This window comes from Scleropages formosus, chromosome 2 (assembly GCF_900964775.1).
Source record: "Scleropages formosus chromosome 2, fSclFor1.1, whole genome shotgun sequence".
In the NCBI taxonomy this organism is placed as follows: domain Eukaryota; kingdom Metazoa; phylum Chordata; class Actinopteri; order Osteoglossiformes; family Osteoglossidae; genus Scleropages; species Scleropages formosus.
Genome location: NC_041807.1, coordinates 15,620,642 through 15,645,101, shown reverse-complemented (window position 1 = coordinate 15,645,101; position 24,460 = coordinate 15,620,642). Strand labels below are relative to the sequence as shown.

General features: G+C 45.5%; 1 protein-coding gene across 1 annotated transcript; it reads right to left on the bottom strand.

Annotated features, from left to right (window-relative positions):
- Positions 1–250: 250 nt before the first annotated feature.
- LOC108931620 (caldesmon-like) lies at positions 251–23,964 on the bottom strand. The gene is made up of 18 exons (XM_018747519.2): positions 23,775–23,964; positions 22,739–22,847; positions 15,924–16,070; positions 13,529–13,976; positions 13,394–13,426; positions 12,375–13,307; positions 11,711–11,752; positions 11,160–11,204; positions 10,761–10,897; positions 10,299–10,536; positions 9,307–9,447; positions 8,035–8,078; positions 7,641–7,716; positions 6,881–7,018; positions 6,657–6,752; positions 3,770–3,838; positions 1,533–1,569; positions 251–551 (listed from the first exon to the last, which is right to left on the bottom strand). Exons 2-18 carry the CDS (start codon positions 22,810–22,812, stop codon positions 535–537), a joined length of 2,715 nt encoding a protein of 904 aa, XP_018603035.1. The 5' UTR covers positions 22,813–22,847; positions 23,775–23,964; the 3' UTR covers positions 251–534.
- Positions 23,965–24,460: the final 496 nt, after the last annotated feature.

The window sequence follows — 24,460 nt, the reverse complement described above, 5'->3', positions numbered from 1 at the left end:
ATAATGAAAGAAAACGCATAATTACGAGCCAGAGATTCATAAAATCAACAACAGTTCAGCACATCACACACAAGAGTGTCCCCTGAGGGGAGATGACAGAATAGGGACAGAACTGACTTTCTGGTATGAAATCAAACTTCATTAGTTTAAATCGGGGGTAAAATTCAAACTCATAGGAAGCAAAGAAGAAATAATTTGTAAAAAGAATAATAATAAAAAAAAAAAAAAACACAGAAATGTCAATCATAAATGTCCAGATTTGTCAACATAGTTTTCTAAAGAAGCTACGCGGCTGAGTGCAAACAGAATTGTCAGGTGGACCAATAAACTGGTGGGTTTTTAATACAGTGCTAATATACATCTTGCTTCTTTTTCATTCTGCCCCCCAAGAAATAACTTTAAAACAAAACCAAACAAAAAGAAAAAACAAAAGAGAAACGGCAACGAGCTGTTTTTTTTGTATTAGAAATGTACAAAACAGAAGAGAGAGCCTTCCACGCCGTTGGTTTCGTCCTTCTCCAGCTCTTGGCCCTACTAGTGTCCAACTCCTGCTGAGAGACAGAAGACAAAGGGGTCACTGGCCATTCGCTGGGGGTCACAGGTCAACCTGCGATCACACACCGCTGCGACCTGCTCGGTATGCACTTTAACGCTCCGCTTCGTAATGCATCAAAGGCCGCAAAGGCCACCACTGGCAGTCCTGAATGTCCTTCGTGGGCAAGTGTACAGGGTGATGGTGCCTGAGCTGCGCAGAGGGCGGGGCCTAATGGTTCAGGTGGCCCTTTACCTGGCTGGCAGGCCACTGTGAACCACTGTCATTTACCCTTCACTCAGCTTGCTATTTTAGCTCTGGGCTTCAGAAGGACAGAGGAGGGGTGTGTGCGGGCGGTGAGAAAGCCTCGGGAGGAGCGCTATTTCGAGTGCCCCCGAGACAAAGAATGCTATTCCAACCGCTCCTATTTGGCTGAGATTTCTTGGACGTGGCCGACCTTGACTGTGCAGCTGCAACGTGCGGTGGAACCGCGGTCGTCCCGAACGCCAGAATGCTCACGTCTCTCCGACAACGCGGTGTTCAGCCCCACAAAGCCTCTCTAATCCCCTGCAGCGCGCGGCCATAATGCGACAATCAAACAGCTGCGCTGCGGCACGCCGCCCTGACTGGGGGTGGGAGGCCAGTGGGGGCCAGGGGGTGGGGGCGCTGTTCGCAGGCTTCATACTGGGAGTCAAGGTCAGCGGGAGTGTTTCACTTTAAAATTAGAGCATAATGCCCGGGCAACACACGCTCCCAAAAAGTCCAACAGAGCTCTGATTTACAGCCCAACACGGGTGCGAGGCCACAGGCGGAGCCGTGAATGACAAAACCACCCCACCAAACACTTGCACCTTGGCCCATGCCCCTAAAAAGAGCTGTGATCGGTTCCCCTGACTGCTCCCGTGCCTTGAATGACAGGGCATGTGGGGGAAGGAGGCGCCCCCTGGACATGGCGTGCAGACACGATACCCGAAGCCATGCACGCTACAGTCGCACTTACCATTGGTGACTGATTTACTCTTGCCCCCGACCATCGCCTGGAAAAAGGGGTAAAGTAAGAAAGAGCATGTGAAACCGGGTATTAGATACACATCCCCCTGCCACACTTCAAGCGCACCTTTACACTGAAGGCCACAACTCACCGCTGTTCGCAGTCGACCTTCGATTTTTTTTTTTATGTGTCACGTGATGAACTACGCATATTATGCAGTTCCTTGAATGCAGAATTAGTGTACTGTATGTGGTTTGCCACAGTCCCGTGAACTGCACTCCGCTTCAAAGATCATATCCATAAGGCCTGTATGAATATGTGAACAGGCCAGCAGTGTAAAGGGCTGAACAGGTCAAGGCACCACATAACACCTGCCAAGCAGAGCTGTGCTCAGAGCAGCGGAACGCCGGCGTGTGTGAAAGGAGAGGGGACAGGGCAGAGCCGAGAGAGGGGAAGGGGAAGGGGCAGGAGGGCTGCGCGCGGGGGGGTCAAGCACTGCTAATCTGCAGGTGTGTGACCGTGGACACTAGTGTTGTGTCGAACTGCGGCCACTGTGATGTCACTGGGGTCATACGGTCACACAGTGAAATACTACGGTCCACCCCTTTAGTCCTCCCTGAAGACAAAACCTCAGAGAAACCTTAGTCTGTTGACGACACATGTGACTCATGACTACCTGGACTCACGATGGCCGTCTTATTAACCTTATTATTATTATTTTCAAGTCTCGCTGGGTTGTAACCTCTTAGGACGAGCTCTCCCCCCCGCTGCATGATAACATCAGCTGGTTGCGCTGCCACGAATCACCATATTTCTTATTGTCTGGCCTCTCCCAGTGTTTGGGTGTCTGCCAGTGATTGTGTCTGTTTACAAATAAGTGAGTGTTCTGGTGGTGCCAAAACGAAAAAGCGACAGACAGTAGATTTAGAAATGAAAGTGAGAATAATACTGCATCATGACAATATAATTATAATGGAGTACTGTGTTTGTAGGGGGGCGCGGTGGTGCGGTCTGGGTCCTGCTCTCCGGTGAGCCTGGGGTTCGAGTCCCGCTTGGGGTGCCTTGCGGCGGACTGGCGTCCCGTCCTGGGTGCGTCCCCTCCCCCTCCGGCCTTACGCCCTGTGTGCCGGGTTAGGCTCCGGTTCCCCGTGCCCCGTATGGGGCGAGCGGTTTGGACGGATGGACCGTGTTTGTACTAGTAGTGTTTTAACATGAATGACGAGTGAAAATATGCCAAAGCTCTATTGTACCACATATCATTCATGCATGTTAATTGTTTATCCAGCTTGATGGTTTACATAACACAGTGTACAGGGATTTGACCACATTGACTTATGGTGGGGTCAGAACAGAATCCCTTCGTATGTCGAGCACTACGTGTAACTTTACAGATACAAACTGTACGGTCAGTTATCAGGCTCTGCCTTTCCAAACCGAAGATGCAGCTCACGGCAGGTATACAGCGGCATGGTGGTCAAGTCCATTTCATAGGTTAGGGGACCGTCCACAGCCACCTTCTTTGGAACGTCTACCAGAAAACTTGTTATCGGCACCGTGTAACGATGGAACCGTTAAAAAACACAGGAGAGTGCCTTCGCTCACGATGTCGAACCAGGAGCCCATGAGTAAGAGGTGGCAGAATACTGTGGTCGACCCGCTTGAACGTGCCCACAAGTGTTGCCAGTGAAAAAGTGGAACGTGAAGAAGGGGCTGCGGAAAGCATCAAGGTTCTTTCAGGACCTTCCCCGCCCCCACGCCGCCCCGGGTCCAGGGTTCTTAAACGATAACCAGGGAGGTAGCAGGGCTGGTGTGTTTCAGGTGCGGAGAGCGCAGCGTGTGCATTCCCTCCAAGCGTTTACCTCATTTTCTCATCCTGACACAGAGATGAGGCCACTAACTTTGCGAAGGCTTTAAACAGAAGAGAGACACAGTGCATTGAATGCAGTGTGTCGGTGGCGGGGATGTGAACACACGCACACACACACACACACACACACACACACACACACACACACACACACACACACATACCGCAAAACTACTAAAACACCAAAAATTTTACTTTTTTGAGCTAAAGGTGAGGAAGCAAAATTCAGAAAATAGCAATATGGAAAAGAATGTAAAAAAACACCACACTATATGTATGTTACATTTCATTCAGTTTGCTTCTTTCTCCTATGAACACTCTCCCTTTTTATACTAAAAAAGTTACAGTTTCGCTCCAGGTTGCGTTTGCCCACGCTCACCTTGCCAGGAGAGGAGCCTTTGGTTTCCCATAAGCCACGTTTGCTGGACACATCGCCGGGCTTCAGGTCCTGAGCAGAACGACAGAAAGAACCGGGTCACTTCCACCGTGAGGAGACAAACCTGTAGCTCACTTTCAAACCCTCAGCAGAGAGAGAGCTCTGCTGAATCTCACATGGAGAGCTTCTCGCAGGGAGGATATGACAATCGATGGAAAATGATGGGAAAGAAGGAATATTTATAAGGAAACGGTGAGCAAATAAATAAATCTTTCTGTAGCTGTAATGACTTGAAGAGAAAAGTGTGTCTTGGCAGTGATCATGTAACTTCCGCTTACACACTTTTAGTCCTCCAGAGAGTGGGGGACCATGCCTGCACCAAGCATGAGGGGACAAGGGACTGAGACTTGTGCCGAAGCTCGATATGACCAACCGCTGAGCGTCTGGTCCAGGAAGCGAGCCGGCATGAGACAGCCATAGGTGGACTTAGGGTTTTATGACCTATAAACACTATCTAGGAATGAGAACACACACCAAACAGCCTGTGAGCTCCAGTGCTAGAGGACACACAGAAAGGAAGAGCCCCAATTTTGAGATGTACTTAGAACTAGCCGGAAAGGGATTCCAGCCATAAGACTTTTTCAAAGAGCCTCCGTCTCCTTAAAGACTCATTTTGAAAGGAGCCTCCATAAGACTTAAACGGCTCACGCCTTCCGCACGCGCGCAGAAAACAGGATGTGGCCCAGGCTACTGCCGACTAAACCCGGGTTCTAATATATCTCATATCGGGCAAACTCCGAAAAGACTCAGGGAAACAAAAAGTAGTTCAGTCATCTCCTTCATGCCATGACTCAAGATAGATGGATACTTTGTTAATCCTTGCAGGGAAATTCACAATATTTCCATGATACCTTCTGGTAAATTCAGGTCCAGTGATGAATGTCAAGCTTGGAACACCCATGCCGATACAATACCTGTCTTTGAAAGAAAGGCAAGCAGGGTGGAAGACAGAGGAGTCCAGTGAGAAGCAGAGAGGAGAACCAAGGGGGCCACAGAGGCACAGCTGGCAGGGAAGGAGAGGACACAAAGGGACAGACAGTTACTCAGTGTAGTTCCAGAGAAGAAAAGCAGAGAAAAGGAAAGATCAGTTTCAACACGACATTTTGACTTCAGAAAGCTGTGCTCATGTCCACTTGGGTGTTACTGTTATATCAATAATATTGATCACAAACAATATTACACTACTGACTTTTCTCTAGTTTTCTTATGAAGCAAAAATATTTATAGCAGGATATAGTTGCTTGCGGTGTCTTTTGTTCAGCGATGCATTTCTTTAAACCGCGGGGAGTCAATCCTATGGATGAACTGGTCGTGAAAGTGTGGTGAAGAAGAGCTTGTCATATTTTGGCTCATTTCAAAACTGCTGTCCAGGGTTGTGTGAACTGACATTCTCTACAAGACTCATCGGGTCAAAAGGCAGATCTCAAATTTTACTGATGTCAATACAGAGGTGGAGCTCAGATGCACGTTGAGCTCCATCCAGCCAACATCCCTGCAAGCTGTCAGACAAAACGACAAAAGTCAAATTTCACATTAAATGTGTTTTTTTTTTTCCCAATTCGAACAACTTGTTTCATGATTTGCAGCTAAGGCAGTTGCCACCGAGTAGTAAAAATTGACCCCTTTTGAAAACATTTGATCAGACAGTGTGTTATTTCATTGATTTTCAGCTGAGAAACCTAATTTCCCGTCTTTTACATGGTGTGGAAAATTTGACTTCTCAATTACCACACCTATGGCTACACCGACAAACAAGTAGCCCCCATGGTATAAAAGACGCAGACGGCAATAGCGGTATGTCCACCAGGCGGGTGTCTGTAGACCACGTCAATGAGTAGACCTTTCCTGCTCTTGTTGGGAGACCATTACCGACTGAAAAAACAAAGTCCTGTAAAAATGAAACAAACTCCATTCCAGCCATTGACTCAACGAAAGCATTTTTTTTCAAATCCAGCTGCTAGAGAGCAGGTAGAAACTGAGAGCACACGGTCGGCGAAGAACACACACGGCGAATAAACATCCCTTGCCACACGACCACCACACCGCACCCTGCAAGGTTTCTGATTTCATTCACTCCCTAGCTGCAGTTCAGCTGAGCTTTATGCAGTCATAGATGCTGTGGTTCTTAAAGACTAAAAAAATGCAAAGGAAAGGTGACCCATCTTTGATCTCCTTCACCAGCCATCACACAAATATTATGAGAGAAATATGGGAAAAAGGAACATTTAACCCAACAACTAGTCCCTTGAAGATGGGAACCACGGTGATTCTGTGTCTCGCGGTAAATTTCTCAAGCTTTCACTGTTCTTGGCTAATAAAGTGATGCTGATTCCGTTAAGTCACGTGGTCTTGGGTGCTGCGTGCGGCTGAGGATGGGCTTGAGCTCGGTCCACTAGATGGCCCCACACGACTACGAACGCTCATTGGGAACATCTGGCATTTTCCTCAAAGGAAATTTCCATCACTGCCACTAAATGTGTGACACACTTTGGGCTGAATTAAACATGGACGCATATTGTTGCAACTGACTCGTGCAGATATGAATCTCAAGAACATTTCTTCATTGACCAGACAGCGAACACACAGTGGTTGCAAGTGTCAGCAAAGCATCACGGTAACATACAGTGTTTACCACGTTCTTAGCCAGACTCAAAGACGGAATACATTTGGCAAGAGAGGCACTGCAGGCTGCATTACTGATGCTCTTATGAGAAACGTTAAGAAGAATGGAGTTGAGGACAGAGGTCCCAGGGTTGTATGGATGATGCCACTGTGGGTCTGTGGGTTAAGGTTAGGGTTAGGGTTATGAGGCACTGGTTCCAGGGCTCACCGCAGGTTTCCCTCCTGCCGCTTTGCCGTTCTCCGGGGCCTTGTTTAGCCAGTCGTTGATGCGGCCGGCCACACCTATCTTCATGCCAGCTGCTTCCTGGACAGGAAGATCAATGTGTGGCTAAAGTTCAGGGTACAGAAAGTAGGATTGGGCGGGGTGGGGTGGGGGGCGGTGAGGTATGTGTGCGTTTGTTCAGGATATCTCAGAAAAAAGGTGCTCCAAACCTTGTTGGGGGTCCCAGGACCGCCAGGGGCACCGGAAACATTGCCCTTCTCCCACATGCTCTTGATGTTTCGGATCCCATCTGTGACCACGGGCAGGTCCGGCACTGGGGACTTCGGGGACTTGACTTCCTTGTTGCTCTGCGGAGAACGGAGGGGTGCTCACACCGCGGTTGTCATGTGGCGGTGCTCACGCTCCACGAGGCATGCAGGCTCTGCCTAAACAGCTGTGCCGTTTGATTACCCCCCGTCAGTGTACTGACTTAGGTATTGTTTACATATTAATTCAAAATTTAATGGGGAAAAAAGCTGATCGCTTCTGTAGATGGTGTTCCATAAGTCTGGAATCGTAGGGAAAATATTTAATTCAGTTTTTTGTAATTTTGCAAGCACATAATGTCTCTAGGTAACAAAGTCAAGGTAATCTTAGTCATGAGAGACTGGAATCAGAGGGAGGCTGCTGCTGAATAAAAGCATTTGTATTATTTTTTCCTTATGATTCCAGACTCATGGGACACCCTGTACGATTATCGAATCAAAACCAACCCAGTTCGGTCTTTTTGCTATTACAGCTCATTATCCATGAATGACTCAAAGGTATCAGATCAGGGCACTTGGATTGATAACCTTCAGATCACAACCCTTAGTCCTTTACTATGATGCCACCAGCTGCCGAACGAAGAGGAAGCAGAATGAAACGTGCAAAAGCAGCTGCGGCAGATGCGGCAGATGTGGCGCGCAGTGGGGGCGCTTTGCGGCCTACCTGAATGGCGGTCGTGTACTGCTCCAGTCTGTTGCCGATCTTGGTCACGATGGGCGCGTGGGACGCCTTCGCGGCACTGCAGCGATCAACAAGCGTGTTAGTGATTTTAACGAGGAAAGACCACGCTCCGCACGAGGCACGAGGATGCGGTTGAGAGCGCTCCAGCAGGTTGTGCTACGCCATGTCAGAAAGACCCTGCACCGCCGGGTCTGCGTCTCTGCTCCTCCATTCAGCACAATGCTACCCGTTACTGTGGCGAAGACTACGGTGAAGAGCATTATTAACACTCCAAGGGTCTTTCGGATGCAAATGAGGACTTTTACTGTGCTTCTACAGGCCGAGCCCAGAACTTACCCCTTAGAACCTACCCCTTACCTCGGACCCCAGAACTTACCTCTTCAGAACCGACTTGTTCAGAAACTCTGCCCTTTCTCCAATCTGGAAAAAGCAAGCAGCAAAGCAAACTTCGGTAAACTAATTTAACTATGTAAATTGTCAAGCTGAAAATTACTGACTACTTTCAAGCCAAAGCACGCACACACACACACACACACACACACATGCACGAACTCCTGATTTATGACTGAGATTACATTCCTGTTTAATGTTTGTCATGCTCGTTCTCGGAGCGAGACTGCGCTGGACCGAGGCCAGGCAAAGCAGGGCTCCACGGCCTTCGGGACAGGGGAACCGCGGGGTGGTGTTCGCGACGGACGAAGGCACGAGATGGAGCCTTACCGCGCGGTTCCAAAACATGACCCTCCTCGCAGGAAATTCCGCATTTCCATGACACTTTAAACAGCCATATTTCAGCGCTCTTTCAAACTAATAACATAATTGCTTTCCTGTATCCCTCAAATTAGTGTTTACGGAAAATAGCGCACCATGGCCAGAATGCTCTATACGCTTGTTTTTGCCTAACACAATATGTCCTGCGTGCAGCAGAACAATACAATCAAATATGGGATCGCAGGGTGTTTTCTTAAGCTCGCACTCAAAAAGCAAACTCTATATCTAAAACAGACATGTGAACATTCTGAACAACAAACTGGCTTCGCCTACATTGTTTCACTCGCTCCGCGTTTTCGACTTTCGGAACGCGCCGTTTTATCGACATCGTTAAAAATCTGAATCTGAATCGAAAAAGAAGGCATACGCGCGGAACCACAATCACGCTAAACTGAGCCATGCGCATCTACTTGCTTCAGGTGGCCTGCAAACAAAAACGCACCCCATGCAATCAGCAGAAGAGAAAGACAGACACTGCAAATTGAGAGTTTGCAACCCTTCTCAACACCACACTGTCTCAACGTGAAATACCGTGGAAGTACCGTACATACAGTGAACATGATGACAAAGTAAATCTGTTGGAGGGGATTGAGAGCACAAGCATTTACACCAGACCTGAGGCACACGCTGTAAGTCTTATTGACTCGTTCTGACTGCGTGATCACGTGAGTTTGCAAGAACATGAGGAATAGTGGTCTGCAGGTCAGACAAAAACCACACTCTATGTTTGGCTACAGTTGAAACTACCATTAAAAAAAACACTGCTCCATGTGCTTGGCCAGTACTGAGATGCATCCTTCATCCTCCTCTCTGGAGCAAAGAGTGGCACATGTGCACAAGGGGTCGAAAAGCAGCCATGTGCTCTACCAGCCCTGACCTTGAGCGAGGAGCCTTTAGGACTGACGCACTTGAAGGGCTTCTTGCCCTCTCCCTCAGGAGTCTCGTCCACCTTCTGGCGCTTCTCCGCCGCCTCCGCTCGCCGCTTCTCGATCTCCTCCTTCATTCTCTTCTTCTCCTCCTACGGTGTGAACATTTTACTTCTATTATCTAGAACTCCCTTAAAGTGACGTTAGCTGTGCTCAGTATGTCCCTCAGGGGCGATGTTACAAACACTGGAGCAGTCAGCACAGTGGTTACAGTTCCTGCATTTAGACGGAAGCACATGTTTGAATCCCACTTCCTGCTGTAGTACCCTTGATCAAAGCGCTGGCCATAAGAAAATTGCTTCAGTAAAAATGACCTAGCTGTATGAACTGGAGCGGGGCGCAACGGCGCAGGGGTTTGGCCAGCGCCTGCTCTTTGGCGGGTCTGGGGTTCGAGTCCCACTTGGGGTGCCTTGTGGTGGACTGTTGTCCCATCCTGGGTGTGTCCCCTCTCTCTCCAGCCTTGTGCCCTGTGTTCCCGAGTTAGGCTCCTGCTTGCTGCTACCCCGCATGGGACAAGCACTTTATGACAGTGTATGTGTGAATTGGTAAATAACTGTTAGTTGCTTTGGAGAAAAGTGTCAGCTAAATGAATGAATGTGAATTTATATTCATACAAGGCTTGTATTGAAGCACACATCACACAGGGTAAAAATCTGCAAAAGATTCAACAAAACTGCATCCATCCTTCCAACCCTCCACTTTCCGTAATTGCTTATCAGGTGATATGAGGCTTATGGCATGAGTCGAAGTACAGCATATCCTGGAAATGAGAAATTATCTAGTTACTAAAATGTGTGGCTTAGACACTTCAATTTTTTACTTTAATACTGCACACACAGGTGTGAAGTATGTATTGTAAATGCACAGTACTGTGGTACCACTGTAGAGTGAGGTGTAAGAGCTAGTGTTACCATCCATCTCTCCGTTGGGTTTTATGATCTACCTCTTCCTTGGCCTTCTTCTCCACCAGTTCCTGCTTCTTCTGCTTCTCCTCCTCCTCCAGGATCTTCTTCCTCTCCTCCCTCTTGCGCTTCAGCTCCTCTAGCTCTGCCTCAGCCTCCTGCTGCTTCTGACGCATCTTCTCAAATTCACCACTCTCTGTCTCGTTGCGGCGCTTCTTGAGCTCCTCCACTTTACGAGAGACGCCTACCTTCTCCCTGGTCTCTGATGGAGCCCCGTGGCTGGCAGACGGAGAAACAGAACACACACCCTCGCAGTGAGACCTATGCCACATGCCAACCTCTCAGGTAACAGTGTCCTGTCTAGAGTTACTCTGTAGTGTATTCCCTGTATAACCTGTGCCAAATGGCCTACTTACATCCATACTTCTGCCTCAAAATAAGCTACTCTAATAATCGTTAATAGGTCGCATCAGGCTGTCTGACATAAGCTTCCCAGGCTATACCTCTGGACCCAGTCCGGCTTCTTTAGCTTGCCAACAGTTTCCTCACGGACGCTTCCGTTTTGCTGCTTCGGTTGTGGTGGGAAGTCCTTCTTGCGTTGGATGGCTTCAGGTTCCTTGGTCACCTTCTTCTCCATCACCTTCAAACATCAGAAGTCCCAGGTCTGAGACACACCTCAGTAGAAGGTGCATGAAAATCTGAACACGCTCTACGGATTAACCTCAGCGCCAGTAAAAAACTACACAACTGCATTCCAGGCGCATAAATTGTGTTGCTGTGTAAAGTTCACTGCGCAAAATTGCCTGTAAAATCCCTCAACAAACATCCTTGTGAGAAAAGTAGATGCAAGTATAGGCATACTCTAAAATTCATGAGCCACTAAAAAATTCATGGGGACTCACCTCCTCCTTCTTAAGCAATCTCTTTTGTTTGTCTTCTGCCACCTCCTGTTCAGGAGTAGTATGGTTGCATTTGCAGGAAATAAGGAATATGAAAATACAGGTAAGATGATATTTATTCAAAGTATGCTAAACCTCTGTTATCTCAATAGTAGAGATATTTTTAATAGCATTTGTACTTTTAAGAGACACAGCCATTGTACAGGCACTTCGCATCTAGAGATTCACTTATCTAAACGTCAGACATGCATACCACTCATCCTGATGTTCCCGTACTCCCGGGACAGATACTGAAGCGTACCAAATTCACTACAAAATAACTCTGACCACATGAATCCAGTGAGACTGGTAACTAGTCCAAGGTAATGAAGGCAGAAACATCTGACAAGTAAGCCGGTAAAATTAGTTTTGTGTGAAAATTTTCATGAAGTTACATTCCTTTAGCCATAACAGATTACGTCAATCACATTTACTACCTCAGCAACAGGACCTTATGAAACTTGATAATGGGACAACTATCTTATCTTGACTTAAATAAGATGTGTTGGTCTTACTTGTTCCTTCACAAAAGATCGTTTTGGCTTCTCCTCCGTTACCTTGAGCAAAAGAGAAGACAGAGGTTAAATATTAGTGGGATTCCCAGAGTTTGAGCACAACCAGATAACACTTTCAACAGCAGTCCAACCTTTGTGAACACACTACAACACAACATGTGGAGTTGCGACCACAGTGAGACAAGCATCACAACCGTAACCATGAGCATAGCTTACAGCACTGAGTTTTGCTGCCATTGCCACAAGCAACACACTGTGACCACACCAGGAACAAATCATTCAGCATGTGAACATGACAGACAACACTGCTTACTTGTATTGTATAAGAAGCAAAACAGGCTATTCACACTGTGACCATACCTGACAACATTGCTTTTATCATGGGAGGAAACAAACTGTGACATTTTTCAGCAGAGCCATTGTATAATTGGTGAGTAAAGAACGGCCAAACCCTTTAAGTTATAAAAATAAACTACGCTGAGTGGATAACTCAAATCTCACTGGAGTGGATGTACAAAAATGCTGACTTCAGATTTTCAAAGATCAGACTTTTGAAAGATCAAATTACCAGTAATGAAGACCAGCAACAAAGTTTGAGTTATCCAGGTTGTTAAGCAAAGCTGAGGGAAAATCTCTGGGTGAAACAGAGAACCTGACCCGATACCTCCTCTTTTTTTGATATTACAGGTTTTTCTTCAACTTTTTTCTTCGATATTCCAGGTTTCTCTTCAACCTTTTTCTCTGCTTCTTTCTTAGACACTGGCAGTTTTTCCTCAACCTCTTTCTTTGCTGTTTTGCGTTTGTCTTCAAACTCCTTTTTGACTGGTGAAGGTTTTTCTTCAATGTTTTTCTTTGGTATTGCAGATTTTTCTTCTAAGGCTTTTTTGGATGTCACACGCTGTTCCTCAGCATCCTTTTTTGGCAACACAGGTTTTTCCTCAACCTCTTTCTTTGGTACCACAGGTTTTTCTTCAGCCCCCTTCTTTGGCACTACAGGTTTTTCTTCAGTCCCCTTCTTTGGTACCACAGGTTTTTCTTCAGCCCCCTTCTTTGGCACCACAGGTTTTTCTTCAGCCCCCTTCTTTGGTACCACAGGTTTTTCTTCAACCTCCTTCTTCAGCATCACAGGTTTTTCCTCACCTCCTTTCTTTGGTACCAGAAGTTTCTCTTCAACTGCCTTCTTTGGCACCAGAGGTTTCTCTTCAATCTCCTTCTTCGGCATCACAGGTTTTTCTTCAACCTCTTTTTTTGGTTCGGCAGGTTTTTCTTCAGCCTTCTTTAACATAGGTTTTTCTTCAACCTCTTTCTTTGGTACTACATGCTGTTCTTCAGCCTCTTTTTTTGGTGTCTCAGTTCTTTCCTCAACCTCTTTTTTTAGTATTACTGGCTCTTTGAAATCTATCTTGAACGTTATTGTTGTCTCTTCATCATCCTTCTTAAAGATGGCAGGTTTTTCCTCAACTTCTTTCTCCGATAATATAGGTTTATCTTCTGTCTTTTCTTTTGTTATTACCTGTTCCTCTTGTACCTCCTTGTTTAACACTAAGGGTATTTCTAAAACTACATTTGAATTGACAAGATGTTCTTCAACCTTTTCCTATAAAATAAAGCATAGTTACATTTTCTACCAAGTACAAAAGAACACCCAAAACTGTAATGGGTATTTAAAGACATATTTGATACCTCTTCTCTTTTAGGTCTTTCTTCTGTGGATTCCTGAAAAAAGTATAAGAATTTTTTTTCAAGACCAAATAAAATAAATTTAGGAGAATTTAGGAAAATATATTATAGCTGTAAAGAGAAAAAAAATGAACCAACCTCATCTCTCAGGTAGGATCTTCTTGGCTTCTCCTCAGCCATTTCCTGTTTCACCTGGACAAGTTCCTGTTTGACCTCAACCACCTCCTTTTCAGGCTCTGGTGCGGGTTTCTCTGGTTCTCTTATGTCTTCTTCCTGGACAGCTTTGGTCACCTGCTGCTGGTCCTCCTCTTGCTTCTCTACCTCCTTCTCCTTCCAGGTGTCAGACTCTAGGACCTTGCTCTTCACCTCTGGCTCTGGCTCTGGCTCCCTTCGCCTGCGCTCCTCACGGTTATTCTCTATACCGTCAGTGGTGGTGGGGTCAAACTCCTTCTGTCTTTCTAGTGCTTCCTTCATCCGTCGTTGCCGGCGCTCCTCCCGTTTTGCCAGGCGCTCCATGAGGGCTTGGTCATCTTCGGAGATGGCAGTTGATTCTACGAAGGTGGTGGTTGTTTCCTTTTCAATTTCACTGTAAGCAATTGGCACACAAGACAAAGAATTTCAGTTAGAATCCATCCATCCAGCCATCCATCCATCCATTCATCCAGTGTCAAGAACCACATGTCCCGAGTGGGGTCGCAGCGAGCTGGAGTCTATCCGGCTACACAGGGCGCAAGGCCAAAGGGGGGGAGGGGACACACCCAGGACAGGACGCCAGTCCGCTGCAAGGCACCCCAGGCGGGGCTCAAACCCAAGACCCGCCATACAGCGGGCACTGGTCAAACCTACCGTGCCACCACGTCCCCCCTCAGTTAGAATCCATCACACATAATCTTTTCAATGTACAGATTTTATCTTTATCAGTATGAACTCCAAATATTCAAAAAAAATTTTGTTTTTGGGTACACTCAGTTTGCATCCCAAATACCCCTGATGATATCTTGGATTGACTTTCAAGGTTCCTTTATGGTTACACAGAAAACACAAGAAAAAAAAATAACATAAATGAAAATGACGAAAGTCACAGTTTCTGCTGAGTCAGTTTGATGATTCAAGGGAAAAGGTCATGGCTCTCCAAGCTTCCGAGTGTACCAGCCTATTCAGTAGACATAAAGAGACAAAGGCCATTCTGCTCAGTGGACCCATTGCGTGGCCATTGCTTTGTTCTGCTGGCATGCTCAATGATGGCTCCTACTCTGTTCTTGGGTTTACTAACTGCATAGCTGAAATGCCTTACGGCGTCAAACTGCATCCGGCTGCCGTGAAAATCCTGTGGGAGGTTAATGAAATCTGACTCAGTCCTTTGGGTCAGCATGCACACCAAGTCAAGACAATAAAGCACAGAAACTTTCTTTGTCTGCCCGTCGCATCTGGATGTCTGTACAATCCCAGCATTGTTTCATAACCACACGGGCATGACCAAAACAATGTGTCTGACATGTGCAGATGTTAACCATAGAGGCCCACAACTTCTGCTCTGGGCAGTCTTAATGCATGTGTGTAAATGCGTTGCGAGAGACCAATGTAAACGCTTGCTAACAATATCTACTTACAATATAGACATTAATGCAGAAGTACAGAACAGGTGTCTTGCAGTGCCTGAGTTGCGGGTTTTGGTGTGGGTTTGAATCTGGTTCCTTGTGTGAGGGGTTTAAATGTTCTCCCTGAGACCACAACCCAAAGACACGTGTGGAAGAAGGCAATGATAGACACCGTTCCTTACCAGGATAACCAGTGCTAGAGTGGTGATCATGAGTTGAATTTAACTTCTCCCGTATGAAGATAAAAAATGTTCATTTTGTGGATGCCTTCTAACTATTTATACAGATAACGTTAAGGTAAATTTAAGATTAAGTTCTTTGGTTGAAGGAACAATAGCATACACTTTAGGTCCAGTTCCTCAGCTACTTCTCCTGAGCATTGTTACCTCTCTTTTATCTGAAAGTCACTGCTAACAAAAAAAGAGCTGGACGTGAATAGGTTTGAGGTCTCCGTTTCCATAGTATACTGTTACTCCACATCAAGGAGGCTGGCTACACATGTGATTTATTGAGTAGGGGTGATCCCTTCTCTTGTTCTCTATAACGCTCAATTAGAAACATTTACTGGCAGAAAATTTTCCACTAGAAAAATTAACATTTACTCTTTATGATAATTCAGATGAATTTTTGAAAGGTATCCAGACCTTTTTTGATAGGCATAGACAGTGGTATGCGATCATGCCTTTGAAATATTGTAACCTTCTGTCCTTGGTTTATTTGTAAAGCCATATCTGCAGTTTCTCTGTGTATTGTTTTGGTCTCTGTGTCATTGTGACCCAGTGCTGCCCTGTTAATCAATTAAAAAAGAACACTTATTGAATCCAGCACACTGCACATTGTCCTCTCTTCCAGCTGCTGGAGTTTGTTTTCAGCATTCCAGCAAATGCAGCGAAAGCCCTCTGAAATCCTTTCTAAGTGAGCAAGCTCTGGGTCACCTAGTGCTGTTGTTAAGCTCTGAGGCCTCCGTTGCCACAGTGGATGACTCCTCGTTCTCCTTGTTCCGCAGTCTCTCCTGCCGGGCCCTGCGCCTGCGCTCCCGTGCAGCCTCCTCCTCATCATCCTCGTTGTTCCTCTGGTAACTCCTGAAAAACACACACAAACCAGCACTCAGTCAAGATCCCAGAACCAGAAACCCCTTAGGCCGAGACAGGAACCTCTCCAGCAGAACTCATCAACTCAGAGAACTTAAAGGAAACTTAAGAAAAAAAAAAAAAACAGCTGAAGGAAAATTATGACCTTTGAAAGAATAACATCTGTAAACAAACTGGCTGGATGGATTATTGGCTGTGTTCATCAATATACTGTACATATGGGTGGACTGAGATTACTATGATCATAAATGAAGTAGTTTACATAAGTCATGTAACACTTTCACATGATGCATTCATACAGGGAAGACTCTGATTTTGGCTTGTAACAGAAATCAGCCAAAGGTTGAGTTCCATGAAAGGGAATTGGTGGTTATTTTGACTTTGTGAAGCGACGTGCCTGAGAACTCACATCGGGCTGCAATGAGGAGCCCGGGGCAGAGGCTCCTAGAGGCTCCGAGTGAGGTTCAAAGATACAGCCTGGTTCCTGATAAGAAGACATGGACAGAAACACATCTTGGCCCCTGGGCTTCCCTGCCTTTGCAGCAGCTGTTGGTTGCCACTTGGCTCTTGACAGCTTGTACCACTCTTCCAGGCTACAGCCCTTTCTAACCCTGAGAGCTTGTATTGAGTCTGCACATCTCTGGGAATACAACAAGGCAATTTTGGTGCCAACAGGAACCTCATGTTTCTGCAGATTTCCACACATGGGGCTGCATGCAGATGGACAAAGAAAGACCCAAATGTGTGCATTAATAAGTGAACACAGCTGGGAGGGGGTGCCACTTGCAAGTCATTAAATTCTCATTGAAGACTTCACAGCATTCAGGCTAATTGCTTTTTTCATGCAAACCAGACATTTCACAGCTTGAAGTCAGCAGGCCTTTCTGGAGTACTTCTGTTGGAGAGAGCACTGAGCATTGTAGAAATTAACCTAACCCTGTAGGCTGGCCACTCCCACTTAATACCGCATAGGGACCATCATCAGAAAGGGTAAGAAACACCTTTTATTCAGCCTCCCTCCCACTCTCCTTCCAATAACACGAACACACACACACACACACACACATACACACACACTAACAGAGGCCATCATAGCACCAGAAAGATGTTGATAGGGGCAGGGGAAACATCAGGGGTGAGTGGTAGCAGAGGTGTATTCTGGGGGCAGGGCAGGAGTTCGCACACTGTAACAGTTACCAGACGGTGTGTTGTGGGATGACTCCTATACCAAACATGGCTCTAAAGCAGTCCGGGAGCATGCAGTCCCAGGAATCAGACTTGCACAGATGGAAGGAGTGTAAACAGAAGGAACGCATAGTGGCCCTGAAAATACCCAGAATCCCCAAAGCCTTGTTTCACTGGCTTCTGCTTTAGATCATTCATGTGATGTCATGTTCTTTGTCGAATTGATTGCCATGACAAGGTATGCCTATAACCACAGTTTACAGATGCCTGATAGATGTGTGTCATTACCTTTTCTTATTACTGTAAAAAGCCATATTTAACAGCTTTACTGGTTCATGGTCTTTCTGGGTTTTCCTTATGCAGTTTAAATATAATACTTTCAATGCAAAGTAACAAATCTGAGACAGTAAGGTCTATGATGTCAGCTGTGTGCTGCTGAAGCCCTTAGATCTTCTGTAGATCATCGCAGAACTTGTATGATTCCTGTATCCACATGGTACATGTGGATCTTAGGAACTCTCACTTCCAGTAAATTGGTGTAGATCCATCTCTTTGTTTCAGCATGTTGCCCAAGCAGGTTTTCTTATGTGTTACACTGGTGTGTTATTGCATGTGACCTGGAGCTGGAGAGTAGAGGATGCGAATCAGTACATGCCTTGGACACTAGTTCTCACTCTACCACAAATGAAGGGCAACTGAGGGTCACCAGTTTACCTCAGCTTCTTGTGTTCCGAAATGTGGCCCAACATCCAGATGAAACGGGGAAGTGGCACAGATACACATGCTCCCATTGAACCACTGGCTCTAGACAGAAGCACATAACACTGACAGCAGTAACTTTCAAGTGGGTACTTTCCTGTCCCAGTGATCAAAACATTCACACTGTCTGGCACACTTCTGCAGGAGGAATGGGACCCTGTAAAATACTTCAAAAAACCATCTGAATGTTTAATCTTAAACACTGCGGCATTTCCCTGAGGAACCACAATGTATGAATACATTACATGTGCAAGATGTTATTTTGGCTCAGTGCGCACAGACCTTACTCATTTAGTCACGCCGACTTTCGTTACTTTGTTTTCAGAGCAAAGCTGCAGTCCATTGAAAAACCCCAGCAATCCCCCACAGCCAAGTTCAAGGGCCGCCCCTTCTGCACAGAATTTCATTTGGTCTGTGCAAACCAAACAGCAGTAGCGGAAAGATCCCTTTAGGCTCAAAAGGAGGTAAAACACAGCATGATGTGAACTGAATCATGTTTGTCAGTGTTTTCCTGAGGCTCAACAGTGAGGCAACGGATAGAGAAAATGCAGAATGCATTGGGTTTGTCTCCTTCTCTGTGTCAAGAGTTTCTTAGACAGGCCAGTCACCCAAGGGCTTACTAGATTGTAAGAGCTTACCACCTCTGGTCATAGGCAACCTATCCATCCATGCCTACCTACCTCAGGTTGTCTCCTCTTTCAAAAGCTTACAGGAACTCTTTGAATCACAGTATTTCTAAGCAAGGTTTTTGAATCCTGTCCACCCACCACAGACTGTACATCTCTACAGACACCTGCCAAGAAGACTTCCCCATCCTGTCCAGAAGATATCACCACCCCCTAGTCTATCCCTTGGCACTGACCCACTTCAGTTTAAGGGCCAGGGGATGGTTCAGCATGCCAATGGACTGGGGGATGGGCAGGATTTCCTCTGCTCTTCCTGGCTCCCAGAGGAATGATTTACAGATGTTAAGGTTGAGGGGTTACGAGAATCAGTCAGGCACTTCCCCAAGACTTAGAAGCAAACATGTACAGCACAGTTCCATAAACTCTGGCTACCGAGAGCAGACTTTCAAATCTCCATTATTTTTTGCAGGAGAAAATTTCAAACCATTCTCATGAGACTAGACAAAGTCACGTTGTCATTCAAAGATCAGAATTACACCCTATGGCCTATCAGATGGACCAAGTGTGCCGCTAGCTCAGAAAAAGAAAAAAATGCAGTCACTAGACTCCAGAACTTTCTGGAAGAATATTTTTGCTCCTGAGTAAAACCAACAGTCAAAACATTCCATTGTCAGCAGAGATTCTCTCTTTGACCTGCTGATGAACTGCAATGCCTTACTCCAATCACAGGAAAAGAGCCTGGGGCTCACTCAAGTGTGAGAACCTGCATGATCCTGCTCCTAAAAAGTTGGGGACACTCTAGGCACTGTATTATGTTTGAGAGGCATTTTGCTTACTTTTGATGAAGCACAATAAAATTAAAAGTAGGCATTATAGCCTGCAATGTGTTACATTTCATCACTAGACCTTCACTGTGTGTCAGAAAGGGAGCCACTACGATGTAGAACAAAACCGTTCACGGTAACTACAAACAAGAAAAAAATAGCAAACAAGAACACCTTTTTGAATACCAGTTTGTAACAAAAACTAATTAATTTCAGTGGGAGTAAAATTGATAACAGGTAAGATATTAAGCAAAATATTAAGTAAATTGTAAGTTTTTTCAGTTCGTTATCCTGATTTACTGCACTATTGCAGATAAACTTAAGGCTGAATTGTTAGGGTTAAGGAACCTGCTTCCTGGAAAAGAATGCAAGGTGTCCTATTTGGAGACTTTTCAAAAACCTGTCACATCAATCAGGTTAAAAACTGATCGGAAGATGATACACATTTCATTGGGCATTGTAGAGACTCATTTCAAGAGTGTAGGGTCACAGGATTATTTTGAACAAGTTTGTCTCTTTGAAGAGTGGTTTTTTCTTTCAGTTATATTTTTTAATAAAGCTTGCCTTCAGATGTCAAAAATGCTCAACCCTTTTCGGTGTGAGTCCTAGAACGACATGATAATGAAAGGCTTTAGCTCTCCTCCAGCACATATGTACAGCTGTGCTGTCCACATGATGCACCAAAGAGCATTTTCCATTACAGGTCCCATCTGCACTGCTGTTCACTCTTCAGATCTGAGTGCTGGAGTTGCTTTCAACTGGCCAGGGGTCTCCTCTCTATACAGCTCTGATGCCTAAACCTTTGGAATAAAAAAAGAGGCAGGGGAGATCAATGCCCCTTGTGCAATCCTCATAATTTTGTGCAGTTTCTTCATTTTTTCCTCTTTCATCCACTTTATGGTACATTATGCAGGCCAAAAGGCAGTAGTCTAAACAAATAAAGGCCCCAGTATCATCTGGGTTGCTCTCATTCATTACATTTCACGAGGCTACACAAACTGTGCTCACTTTATAAATATTCAGATTTTTATACATTTATACAAGGGAATTTCTAGGTTAAAAATTTTTTTTATTCGATGCTACAATTAGAGCTGAAATAGTTGATTATGTCTACACAAATAACCACAGAAAACAATCCCTATTTAAAAAGAGTCAAGGTAGTTTACAGAATGCTGAATGACATGAGATAATTCTGTAAATGCCAAAATAATCACAGTGGGTTAGGGTTCTGAAGGAAACTTCATTGTCAGTGGCACAGAGCTCTGCTGAAATGGCTCCGTATTGGAGTCAAGGCTCAGGCAAATCCAGGGTTGTGCACTTCCTAGGACAAGGCTGGTCCAAAAAAGCACCCTCTGTTCAGTTGCTGAGGTGGTGGCGCCCATGAAGCCCTGAATGCTTGAAGGCCATCCAAGGACTCAGGTCCTGCGGTATCTCAGAGTTCAGAACTAGGTATCTGCTCAGAGCGGCCCTACCCCCTGCCCCTCCAAGCCCTCAGTTTACACACCTCCCTCTTAGCCCATATATGGACCGACAGACCAGCACATTTTGAGGACACTGGGAAACTCCCGCATGCTGCAAGCAACCATGACCCTACTTGTAAACATTCTTAAAGACAGAGGTTTGGCAGCCCCAAAGCATCTCAAGCTCTCTCCAGTTCTGTATTTACAGGAGATATTTATGATAACTCAACAGACAACAGCAGCAATGCTAGTCATACTTCAGACAAGCTCTATTAAGGGGAACATGAAAATGCTCATTTGTTTCTTAGCAAAACTTTTTTTGTACATAGAAATTGGTTGGAAATTAAAGACTGTCTGCCAACGGTCTATAACCCTTTACTCATACAGGACCACAGTTTAAAAAGAAATATAAACAAATTAAACCCTAACTATTACTGAAATGCAAGTGACTCAAAACAAATAAAAATGCACCAATATTTGGCAGTACCTTTGTTATTCCCTATTATTTATAAACGGTATTATAAAAAAAACTGGATTTAAACCGGTGTGGTTTCAATGTAGCAGAGACTAAAATTGGCAAATTTCACTGCATGCTGTAAAACTGAACAACAAAAACGTGTTTTGCAGACTGTCATGTTCAATCTACTGCTTTCATTCAGTGAGAAATGATTTTTAACAGATGCGTGAAAAGCTCTTGGAGATGACTGGAAAAGCTCCACGTCCTTATTGGAACTGGACGGCTTCAGCAAATTTTGCATGAAACTTTTTGTTTACTTCAGTACATTTCTTTCCAGCTTTATATTTGCTTTCTGATAAACCCAGTCAAGCGGTAGGAAGTTTAGAAGCCAAATAAGCACAATACACACCGATAATTGCCATCGCGAGTAATAAATCTGCTTAATCCTGGTGCAAATCTTTACAGAGACACTTATATTTCATGTTTTCAGACATACTTCAGACAGCTTATGGTTAGTTCACATTACTTTCGTAGGCTTTTCTGCACGGGTATGTATATGCCTACAAACTAGACAGAACGTGCTGAAGTCATTCTATCTCAAAACACTGTTTTCAGACTTTGCACTTTGAACAACTGTTTTCCATACAATGTTTACAGCAGTTAATTCACTGACCGGTTTGATGCGTCACTGAACGGACAGTGCTCTTCTCCCTCTGAGCTATCAGCGCTCCTATCATGCTTTGACTGTAGGTCAATTGAGATGGTTTTGCATGTCCATCGCCTTTGCTACCAGTATCACAGGGCCAGTTTCACGGAATTCTTGCTGCATGTACATTTATTCTCTTAGTCTTCATGGTGAGACAGAACCCTATCTCCATTTGTAATGCAAATCAGACTTTTGCTTAAGGACTGCCCTCAGCACTGTAGGGAGTTTCTGAGCTTCCATAATAGGGCATGGAACTCAGACCTGACCAAGCTGAATCATAGCTTCACGTACCATGTGATGCTATCCAGTTGTGGTGGGATTCACTACTTGGATTCACCAGTGGGATTCAAATCAAGGGGAAGCTCCTTGGAGGTTCCCCCAGATAAAGCTGGTGCAACTCAAATGGTGGTCCCAGAAGATGAAGAGACTGACCTGGCAGGAATCTTAGACACACTACTTCCTAAACCACAAACAAAATTCCATCACGTAGCTCTGCAACCACAAAATATGTCCCTCTTACAAGCTTCAGAGAAAAGAAATACTTACACCTTAATGAATGAGAAGTTACAGCACCACACTTTTAATAACTAATAACAGGCTCTTGTGAGACAGACAGGCTGCTTACAAGAGGAGGTGCCTTACTTCTCTGCTTCCAGACGCATCTCCTCCCGCTTCTGCCTCCTGAGCTCTCGGCGTCGCTCAAAGTCCTCATCCATGACTGGTCCTGGAGGGGTCAGCACTCACGTTCAGCCTGAAAAGTTCAGGCATGGATTGAGGTCAGCAACTGAACCGTTACCACTTAATAAAATACAGATTTTGACACAGCCTGTGCAAAAAATGGATACTGTGAGCAACAGAAAACTCAAACAAATCAACACGCCCACTCATAGCCAACCCCTCCAAATAAAAAAAAGTCAAATTTGATAGAATAACCAGTCCCAGGGAGTATCGTGTAACTTAGTGCCAAGAAAGAACACAACACAAATTCTCTTTTGTCATTAAAGTTGCCTCCCTCCTCATAACCCCTGGTCCACTGCCTGTAGTGTGTCCCCGAAGGATTCTGCTTGACCATTAGTGTTCGAATTATTACAGGGCCCTGTGCATAAATCCCTTTCCATACTGTCTGGCAATGCACGGATGGCTAATTAGAGGGCATTCACACACTAAATTTGAACATGCTTGGCATTTTTTGAGAAAACATCATGAAAGGGCTAGTAATTGTCTGCATCGCTGACAGAGCACCCCTACACAGGGACTGTGTAATATGTCGGTGGTATTCACCACATGGAAATTTTAACAGCAAGAAAATACAGATAGAATACCGCCAAAATATAACTTATTTGCAAAAAATAAGTTAGGATAGTGCTGCGTCATACACACGTTCAAGAATGACACGCATTTTTTAGTTGAACTACTAAACTTCACTGAAGACAGTGCAAATAAAGCACTTTTTTTGTTAGACGAATAGAACACGGCCAAATCGAGACAAGAGAAGCGGAGAAACAAAAAGGGAGAGTGCAGGAAGGAGCTGGGAGCCACGGAGATGGTCGCTCAGGAGAACCTGCAGGAGAAGCATGCCTGTATGTGACAGAGGAAGGACCACCCAGGAACAGCCCGCCTTGCATCATAAATTGCCCCTTTTTGAGCAAACGCACAGTAAAAATGACTCCTGCCATACCTCAGCTTGAGCAACACTTAGTCCATGAACTGGTCTCCCCTTCCTCGTGGACCTAGGCGACTCTTTCGTCTGGTTTATATCTCACTACTGCTGCAACACAAAGAATTCCTGCTTGGTCTTTCAGCAGCTACAACTACCAGAAAAGGGAAAGGCTGCCTTTTGCGCTCTCTCTCTCTCTCTCTCTCTCTCTCTCTCTCTCTCTCTCTCTCTCTCTCTCTCTCCTGCTTTCTCCCTGCTCACACTTTCCCCCCTCTAACCCTCTCTCTCTCTCTCTCTCTCTCTCTCTCTCACCCTCCCATCTCCATGCTTCTGCTTTGTTTAGAGAGCTGTCACTGGTTAGCTAAACTCAGCCTGGAATCCGGCGCTGGAGGCCGACTCCTAGATTGCTTCCTGCGAGGCACTGGAGGCCTCCGTTTCCTCTGGCATCCCGGCCCGATCTGGGCTGCGCTGCACCCTCCCCGGCGCAGGGCTACAAGGGCTCCGTCCTGCACGGGCAGGGCTCAAACAGGAAAGCCTCCGAAAGGGAGGTGCCATTTTAAAGCTGACTCCTGAGAAGGAGATCACCTCCCCCCAGAGCACATCCATACAAACACACACCACAGAGCAAAAGACGTGTCACATGGGTGAGAAGGAAGACGTCGTGGTCCGGACTTCAGTGCCTACATTACCCAGCCCCTCATGACTGC